The 10,086-nt window shown below is 39.8% G+C and overlaps 1 protein-coding gene across 2 annotated transcripts in view; it reads right to left on the bottom strand.

The window, feature by feature from the left end:
* znf638 (zinc finger protein 638) overlaps window positions 1–10,070 on the bottom strand; it is a 29,466-nt gene extending 19,396 nt beyond the window's left edge. For both annotated transcript variants that reach the window (XM_088346840.1, XM_088346839.1), the window contains exons 1-3: window positions 9,994–10,070; window positions 9,793–9,899; window positions 7,307–9,065 (exon numbers count right to left, since the gene is read on the bottom strand). In XM_088346840.1, coding sequence (XP_088202966.1) covers window positions 7,307–8,947 — 1,641 coding nt within the window. In that variant the 5' untranslated portion in view covers window positions 8,948–9,065; window positions 9,793–9,899; window positions 9,994–10,070. The remainder of the gene's footprint in view (window positions 1–7,306; window positions 9,066–9,792; window positions 9,900–9,993) is intronic.
* Window positions 10,071–10,086: the final 16 nt, after the last annotated feature.

Here is a 10,086-nt window from a genome sequence, read left to right on the forward strand (position 1 = left end):
CTCCGGCGTTCCTCTGTGGAGAGAGGAGACCCTTCCAGAAGGACAACCATCTCTGCAGCAATCCACCAATCAGGCCTGTATGGTAGAGTGGCCAGACGAAAGCCACTCCTTAGTAAAATGAACATGGAAGCCCGTCTGGAATTTGCCAAAAAGCGCCTGAATGACTCTCAGACCATGAGAAACAAAATTCTCTGGTCTGATGAGACAAAGATTGAACTCTTTGGTGTGAGTGCCAGGCGCCATGTTTGGAGGAAACCAGGCTCCGTTCATCACCAAGACAATACCGTCCCTACAGTGAAGCATGGTGGTGGCAGCATCATGCTGTGGGGATGTTTTTCAGCAGCAGGAACTGGCAGACTAGTCAGGATAGAAGGAAAAATGAATGCAGCAATATATAGAGATATCCTGGATGAAAACCTGCTCCAGAGCGCTCTTGTCCAGGCACTCCAGTTTCCTCCCACATTCCAAAAACATGCATGTCAGGTTAATTGGCCGGTCCAAATTGTCCCTAGGTGTGAATGAGCGAGCGGATTTTCTGTCCCTGTGTGCCCTGCGACTGGCTGGCAACCAGTTCAGGGTGTCCCCTGCCCACTACCCGAAGATGGCTGGGATGGGCTCCAGCACCCCCGCAACCCTACTGCAAATAAGCGGTACAGATAATGGATGGATATATTATATATATATATATATATATATATATGTATACAGTATATTGAGTACTAAAAAATGTTATTTCTGAAAAAATAAAGATAACTTTTAGATACATTTACCAAATGGCATTTAAGAGCAACCTTTTTAGGTTGAAAGTCCTTTTTAGACATTGTTATTAATATAACAACAAGTGATAATGAATTACCTTTATTGTTCAAATGTGGTATGAATATAACTTTCATATTTGTACAAATAAAAATGAACATAGCGATTAGAATTATAACAGTGATGACAACTGAAATTCATAAAGCACCCGCTTTATACGGCACTCTTTGTCTAAAAATGCATTAAAATTATACTGAACTAGCCATTTTTATCTTTTCTAAAAACCATGAACATTATCTAGAGCAGGGGTGCCCAAAGGGGTGCCTGCCGGCACTAAGTGAAATGTAAATGTATTTTATTGATACAGCCTTTTTAAACAATCTTTTCGGTGTACCAAAGTGCTTTACAGTAATAACAGAGAAGTAATAAATAAAAACCAAACAATAAAAATAAATAAATACATTAAAAGACAAATGAAAATAATAATTACAGCAGTATTGAATAAGATAAAAGGGAATACAAGTGTCCTTTAATAAGGAGTATAAAAATCAATTTTGAACCAGTGTTTTTAGCCTGGATTTAAAGAGGCTCTGGTCAGAATTAAGACACAACTTGACTCTGAGCTGATTCCAGGGACTGGGGGCAGCAACCGAAAAAGCTCGGTCACCCCAGTGTTTAAATTTTGACCTGGGCACTTCCAGTACAAGTTGGTCCTCGGACCTCAAAACTAGCAGGATTCCAAATAGTTAAAAGCTCAGATAAATAAGATGGGACAAAACCATTAATAGCTTTAACAAACAGACATTAATAGTTTAAAATCAATACTAAAATGGACGAGAAACTCGCTAAGAACATCTTAGTAGCCAGCAGACAGGTTCTGAGAAAAAGCTCACTAGTTATGGGTCATTCTGATTTTCCAGGAAATTGATTTCTAACTGGCATGGTGTTTTAGTGGTTGACTGAGCCCATTTAAACTTCTAATAATTATAACCTGGTGATAAAATAGTAAACACATTTTTTTTATCAAATGTCATTTTAAAAATCCATATCAAACTGGTAGTGTCAGTGCCTATCAGTAGCAACAAGTAGCTTGCAAACTTCAAAAAGGTTAAACCCTGATCTAGAGAAATAAAATGGAACATTGCTTCTTTTCAATTTTCTTGGTATTACATTTAAATGCATGTTTTGCAATATGCAATAAATTGACGCAATAAAAGATGGACGACTTGTATTACTTGGTAGCTTTGTAAATCCATTTTTATTTTGTGTACACTTTATATATGCATAAGCAGAATTTATGTACCAGATATTCAAGACCACAAGTCGCTAAACTAAAATGTGCAGTCTCCATTAAATGCCATTGCTGTATTCAACACGCATACGAGGCACACCTGATAATAGGGCGACGGCTTTACACAGACTTTGTGACACCCATCAGCCTCCTCGACTACAACTCCACACTACAACCCCTAGCAAAAGTATGGAATCATCAGCCTCGGACAAGTACTCACTTTGACATTCTATTCTGTAGAAAAAAACTAAAAAAGCATGAAAAAAAAATAGTTTTTTTCAATAGTGCAACTTCTTGGCATTCCGAAACACTAAAATAAATGAATAAAAAAACTTTGTGGTGGTCAGTAAATGTTACTTTTATAGACCAAGCATAAAATAGCAAATAAATGATAATCATATCACTAGTGCTGTATTTAGTTGCACCACCTGTGGCTTTTATGACAGCTTGCAGTCCCTGAGGCATGGACTTGATGAGTGACAAACAGTATTCATCAATATGGTGGCAACTCTCGTTGATTGCAGTTGCCTGATCATCTTTGCAGTTTGGAGCCTTGCTGTGGACAACTTTTTTTTATCTCCACCACAGGTTTTCAATTGGGTAGAGGCGGCAAACTCAAAATGCACTGATTCCATATTTTTTGCCCAGAATTGAGTAATTCCATATTTATTTTCCTGCACTTGCTATATAAAAGTAACATTTACTGACCACTGCAATGTTTTTCTTAATTTATTTTTGTGTTTCTAAATGCCAATATGTTGGACTTTGAAATGACGTTTCAATTGTTTTGTTTGTGATCTGAGTTTTTTCTACAAAATAAAATGTATGAGTGGGTGGTGATTCTGTACTTTTTTTGCTGGGGGTTTTATGTCTATCCATCCATTATCTCCACCGCTTATCCTCAGTAGGGTCGCGGGGGTGCTGGAGCCCATCTGAGCTATCTTCAGGCAGTGGGCAGGGACATCCTGTACCGGTTGCCAGCCAGTCAAGGGCACACAGGGACAGACAACTCACTTGCTCATACACACCTAGGGACAATTTGGACCGGCCAATTAACCTGACATGCATGTTTTTGGAATGAGGAAACCGGAGTGCCCGAAAGAAAACCCCCGCAAGCACGGGAAGTGCGAACGCCACACATGAGGATTCGATCTCATGACCTCAGAACTGTGCCGCACATGCTAACCACTGCCTGCTGTGCTGCCCGTTGTATGTCTAGTCAAGCCATATTTATTTGTATAGCCGTGAATCACAAACATTCTCCACCATTACAACATTCCTTGATCTGAAACCTATACAGCACGCACGCGCGCACATGCACAAACGTTAAACAATAGAGAAGGAACAATACTATGGCTACCTTACAACAAAATCAACACATACTGGCATCCAAGTGTGCAGATTTAAAAATAGAGCGGGAGCAAAACAGAGTTTGGTTGTGCTTTATTAGATTAAGAAAAGTACTAACATTTCGAGGAGCTTTTAGTCGGGAAATTTCAGTACCGGTACTTGTTTCCTTGCTATATATAGCACAAGTACCAAACAGTTGAAGGAGCCGCAGTGAAATTCTCATTTTCAAATACATATCATTGTTGAGTCTGTGCCACTATGTTTGAAGGTCACGTTGCCATCAAGAAAAAAAGATCCCATCATAGTAATGAATAAATCGCTAGAATCCCACAAGTTGATGCAAAGAGACAAATTATAATGTGTGTGTGTGTAGATACATATATATATATTGGGGAGTAACAGATTACTTTTACCAGCGTTACGGTAAAGAGATACAAGATACAAATACCTTATTTTCCGCACTTAATGCGCACTGGGTTGTAGGGCGCACCCCAAAAAATAGTTTTTGGTCCTATATCTTCCACACATAAGGCGCATCGGATTATAAGGCGCTACAATGGGAACGTCGACAAAACAGTCAGATAGTTCAGTCAAACTTATTACCCCCTTAACATTCCGAAAGCTTGCAAAGAAGCAAATACGTGTCGTAGACACGTGCGGATGCGGTGTCCGTACAATGTCACTCAAATGGATCGTTCCAAATATCATTCGGAAGGTTAAAGTCTTGGGATTCAAGAAATGCCAACCATTCCTTAGTTTCTATTTTCTTTTTCGCTCGCAACTTTACTGTGCATATGACAATAAACACTTGGAATTGAGTTTAATTTAAAAAAAGACCCATCAGAGAAGCATCGATATCACTCTGAAACAAGATACTGGGAAAATATATAGTAGTAGTAGTAATAGTAATTTCCTTGTATTGTCATTCTGTGTAACAATGTACACAGAACGAAATGTCGATTACACCTGACCGTTGTAGCGAGCCGATGCAGCCGCAGCCAACAGAGGGCGCCGCCAACCACTTTTTAGCCGGAGTAGCTCCCCAAAGTCATTGTGTTCAATAATAATGTGCAACCATGGTCCTCTTATATCCGCGAGTGTAGTAAATCCAGGAGAGTCAAATATTTACAAATACAGTACAGAATAGTAAATTACTGTTTTCTCTATGCCGTCAACCCAACATGCTATTAACATTCATCTCTTTCGGCCAATTGCAGGCTTTGGTTTGCCCCTTTAGCCTATGTGAGCCTGTAAATGATAAAAAGGATCCGGCCTCTTTACCTCAGAGTAACTTTAGCCAATAGTGATCGATTCAACTGATGATTGACGCATCTTTTTTGGCCAATTGCAGGCTTTGTTGTGCCCCTTTAACCTATGCGAGCATGTAAATGATAAAAAGGAGCCGCCCCCTTTACCTCCAAATAACTTTAGCCAAACGCGATCGGTTCAAATGATGATTGACACATTGGTTAGCCAATGAAACGCCAGTATATAAATCCCAGCATACACCGCAGACTACTACTACTATTACTTCGCATTCAGGGGAAAATGTAGTCGGGGGCTGCTTTGCGTTAGTTGCAAGACTTTGCGACTTAATATTGATCCATATATAAGGCGCACTGTATTATAAGGCGCATGGTCAGCTTTTGAAAAAAATTAAGACTTTTAGGTGCGCCTTATAGTGCGGAAAATACGGTACCTGTAATCCGTTACGTTGCAACCAAAAATAAAGTATTCAGATTACAATTGCATTCCGTGAGCATGAGGGTTACTAAACAGGATTGAAATTTGTGTGAGGTTGCGCCGTCTTTGGCCCATTTTATTAATTTACTTACTGTTTTTATTCATTTATTAGATTATATTGCTGTGGCTTGTATGTTTTTGGCTATTTGTCGTCATTATTTTATTATTATTATTATTATTTCCCATCTGCGCTTTTACGTTATGACGACAGTAGCAACAATTGCTGTGCTGGCAGTGCTTGACGGCCTAGCAGAAGAACAAGCATGGGGAAAATGCATATACAGCGTGGAAGAAAAGGGAAAGAACATTGTGCAGTGCAAATCGTACCTGCCAAAAGTTCACATCCTGTCACCTTCAGTTAAAGATAAAATTCATGACATGTCAGCAGATTGTGCATTCACTGGGTAAAACAATAAGTATTGCCAGGCTGTTTAATATCCTTGTTGAGTGATTTTACAAGTAATTTCAATTTGTTTATCTCCATTATGGAATTGAGTTGGTAGAAGTAGTCAGGGTTGGGTAGGGTTACTTTAACTTGATTACTTTCGGATTACTCCAATACCAAATATGCTAATAAATGACAAAAGAAACTAAATATGAATAAAATTACTAAATTTTGTGCAGGCTTGGGGAGTAACGGAATACATGCAATGGCAAAAATGATGTTGGCAAGCGGTTTGGATTTATTTTCATTTTGTTTCTGTCGCATTTTATGTTAGTTTTGCCGGAGATCAAAGCCAGGAGAGAAGGCTTACCACGTGTTGTGAGTCATAATTTTATTCATATTTAGTTTATTTTGTCTTTTATTAGCATATTTGGTATTAGAGTCATCCAAAAGTAATTGAAAGTAATCAAGTAATCAAGATTTGTCAATTATTTCTGATACGTGTTCAAACCAAACCAAAAATGAATTTTTAAAATATAAATGAAATACCTGAAAAAAATGTTGGTCTAGGTATATAATTGTAATTTTTTTTCTTCAAAACAATCAAAATGAATTGAAAGCATTTCGGAAAAGAGCTCTTCTATTACATTTTTACATCAGTGCTACTTCACACACTATTTTGTAATAAAGTGGATCTGAAGCTTAGCATAATAATTCTTGATAGTAAATTCATCCTATCTGTTTCTCTCTCTCTTTTCAGTGGAAGCATCCAGGCGTTCTTCAGAAGAGCACATTTAGTTCATCTGATGCTGGGGAAGATGCCCTAGCAGGCAGTTCTACCACAGCAGGAACTCAACCCCCCTTGAAGCAGACAAGGATCATGTCAGGGTTATGTGTCAGGTCTTTTTTTTTTCTCTATTGCATTTCTTCAATGTTTTTAAATTTGATTACTAAATGCAAAAGTTTAAAGACTTTACTCTTGACACTCCGTTGCAGTGTCCACAGTTGTAAAAAAAAAAACAAGACGAATAAAATATGACGTAAAAGTCTGTCATTTGTTATTTATTACCAAAGTAGAGTGGTGACAACCCTATTCACCTTTTGACAGCTGTTGGAACATGTTTCACGTGGCATAGTCACCTGACATGGGCGTTTTGAGACGCTTGTGCTTTGAGATCTCGCAGCCAGATGAACATTGGTCAATATTCATTTGAACCATAAGGTAATCCAAAAGTAACTAGTTACAATACTTTTTAAAAGTAATTTGAAAAATTACACTACAATTGCATTTCAAACAAGGTAACTTGAAACGGATTACATTTTTAAAGTAACTTACACAACACTGTATGTATATATATATATATATATATATATATATATATATATATATATATATATATATATGTGTGATAGATATATACTAAAACACACAGAGGGAGAGAGCGAGAAAGAGCGAGAGAGAGCTCAAAGGTCGACAGAAAGAAAAAGAGAAAGAGAAAAAAAGAGAGGGAGATAATATATCGAGAATTTAAAAAAAAAACATTTTTTGTCCATAAATACATTTTAAACAATGGTTGCAATATTAAAATAAAAGTAGAAAAAAATATTTTTTAAATGGCTGCTGGTTTCTTCTGTTGATGATAGCTGTCAGATGATAATTGACATAAAAACACTGACCCCTTGTCACAAAGATCACAAATTGTAATGGTATTCCGTACACAAGGGTGGCAAAGAGAAAACAGGGCAAATGTAGAAAGATGAAAGAGGTGTGAACCACTCACCTTCATCGTCAAGAACTCTTGGTGACATAGCGAACATGTGTGTGGAAAGACATCGGGTCTTGTCGTCGCATAGTCCCGCAACAGGGCTGATGACGGCCAACCCTTGGATAAAAGCTGCTTGTCCAGAAGCGATGGTGGGACAGTGGAATTTACGCTAGCAGCGGGTGAGATGCTGGGGATTGGGTGAAGAGGGGCATGTTGCAACTGATTCCCCTCTGTGAGACTTCTTTGCCCCACCACCATTGCTGAACTGGTCACTGGCAAAGGTTTCTTGGTGCCGGTCTGTGGAACTTTGGACTTGGGGGCCTCCTGTGGCACCATCTTCATGACTTCCGTTGACTTCAGTGAAGACTTCTGCTTTTGTGGTGGCCTGTTCTTGATACTTGACTGCTGAGCAGAGTTTTTTGGGTTTTTTTCAGCCGCTACAGCAAGACTATTTAGCTGATTGCTGCTGATGCTGGGTTTGTTCTGTCCGATGACCAAGAGGCTAGAGGCTGACTGAGGGTGGACAGGAGTAAGAGCAATGGGTTTTGCAGGGGACTGTTGCGGTTTTGCGAGTGAAAGTTGTCGATTTACGGGTGACAGTTGTGGTTTTATGATGGGCTTAGGCGCCTTAGGTACACGCTTTATAGCAGGTATTGGGACTGGAGGTTCAACGTCTCGGATATCAACTTTCTTAGCTGGCCAAGAACAGGACGAAATGTCAGTCTCAACACTCTTTAGTCCTGGAATGACAAATTCACGACTTTTTGAAGGGTTCCGGATGAAGCTGAAGACAGAGCTTTCCTTTTGATTCCAGGAAGGAGGCGGCAAGCCAGGTTTTTCTTCCACTCTTTGCAGTTCTTTGCGCTGAAAGCCTTCATCTAAACGTTGCGTTTTTAACAAATTGTCTCCCTCAGCTCTTTTGGCTCTGCTTTCAATATCCTCCTCCACTCGGCCAGTGTATTTGCTCATATGTCCATAGTCGATGATTTGAGTTGACTTTCCAGGACCTCTCCAACAGTCCACACTAGGAGAGCCCCCTCGTGTGGTGCCATGTTCGAGGACCTGATTTGACCGATGGGCATCTGAAGCCTTCTTATTCTTCTGAATACGGATTTGGCGCAAAATGAACGGCAAGTTGTCAGGGGTGATTTGATCTTCAGGGTAAGAACTAAGATGCTCCAAATCACCCTTTTCAAGTCCAAAATGCACAAGGATGTTTGCAGCTGTCTCAGAAGTATATTTAGGTGAGTCAGAAACTTGGGCCTCTTGTGGTCTGTCAAAACCCCAGCTAGGAATGGAGCGGATATTGCATCCCTCTTTACTGGAGGCCGGAAACGAGGAATGTGATGTGGCTGGCTGATAATAATCAGAGGGATGGCCATCAACAGCAGTCCGTCCAAAATTTGATGAACAGTTGAGCGAGTCCCCACCACCATCAAAGTGTTCACTGACTCTTTGGTAGGAGGGAGAGTGGAACTCTTCTCTGTAGAAATCATGTTCCAAAGCCGGGATGTTTTCAATGGTCTTGGCTCTTTGTTGGCGTCGATAACCAGGTACCAGCGTAGGGATCACATGGCTTTCAGAAGCCTGCAATCGATCTGTGGGCGACCTCAGGCTGGGTCTGATTCCGACAAAAGATCCCCTGCGATGAGACATGGCTGCCTGTTTGCAAAATCAGGAACACATCTCCAGCTAGACCCTCAAACGGGGGGGTGGACTTTTGACAGGGCCTCGGGCAGGAGAAGCAGTCCAATGCTTGGATGTCAACACAAAGCTGGTAAAGGTTACAAACACAGAATGAAATTACTGTAGAAAACTGGACCGCTTCTCACTGGACAGGAACACTTCATCTGCAGGAACCGTCTCGTCGTCTCTGTGGGTAGAGTTGCATGGAAACGTCCTACCCGTAACTTGCAAAAAACATTAAAGACAAAACGTGGGAAATTCTAACATGATTTATTGTTTGACTTCAATTCCTTTTTCGGTGATGTGTTTGGCAAGACAAATCTCATCAGGGAAATAATTCACCACAAATGCAGTTCTCCATGCGATTAAACCAACAGGAGAGTAAACAAGACTAAACAAAGGACAAATAATAACCTTGCTTTACTGAAATAGAAAACAAGTTATTATTGTATATTGCGATGTTAAAAAGCCAGGAATGATTGGTGTTTGGGGGTGGTGGGTAAATCAACGTGTGCTTCACGAGTAGTAGCAGTAGAGGGGGCTTTGAGGTTTCCAAAACGAACCCAATTGCACAATTTGGTTGAAAGAAAAAAAATCACATCGTATTACTGTAGAAATATCGACGATCCGTACTTGTTTTGAAAAAACGAAGAGCTAACCAATGCCGCTTGTTGGCTTACGCGGAGGCCTTGCTTGTTGACTTATGCGGATGCCTTTGAAGCTCCAAACGAAACACACGGACGACTGTTTCGTAGATCAACATGAAATACTCCTCGTACCAATGAAACAACATTAAAATATCTTATTACGTTTACCTTTGTTTAGTGGAAGCAAGTTGTTCGAATCTTTAGACGAGCAGTGCTAGCTTGCGCTAGTTTATCCGGACGTCACGGGTAGCGGAAGTTCATTATGCGTTAGAATTCTGCTTTGAAAATGAAAACACGTTCACAGAAAATATTTCAATTAGTATTTGTTCCTAGAAATTATCCCAACACACATTTCAAATTAAATCAAACCTCTCATCCCTTAGTGCATAATTTGTCTTTGCCTGGTAAGCAACTTTAGTCAATCTCTTATTTTGTAATAGACACCAACTATATTCCGGGTTG

This window comes from Urocampus carinirostris, chromosome 11 (assembly GCF_059441175.1).
Source record: "Urocampus carinirostris isolate Australia breed hairy pipefish chromosome 11, RoL_Ucar_1.0, whole genome shotgun sequence".
NCBI classification, from domain to species: Eukaryota; Metazoa; Chordata; class Actinopteri; order Syngnathiformes; family Syngnathidae; genus Urocampus; species Urocampus carinirostris.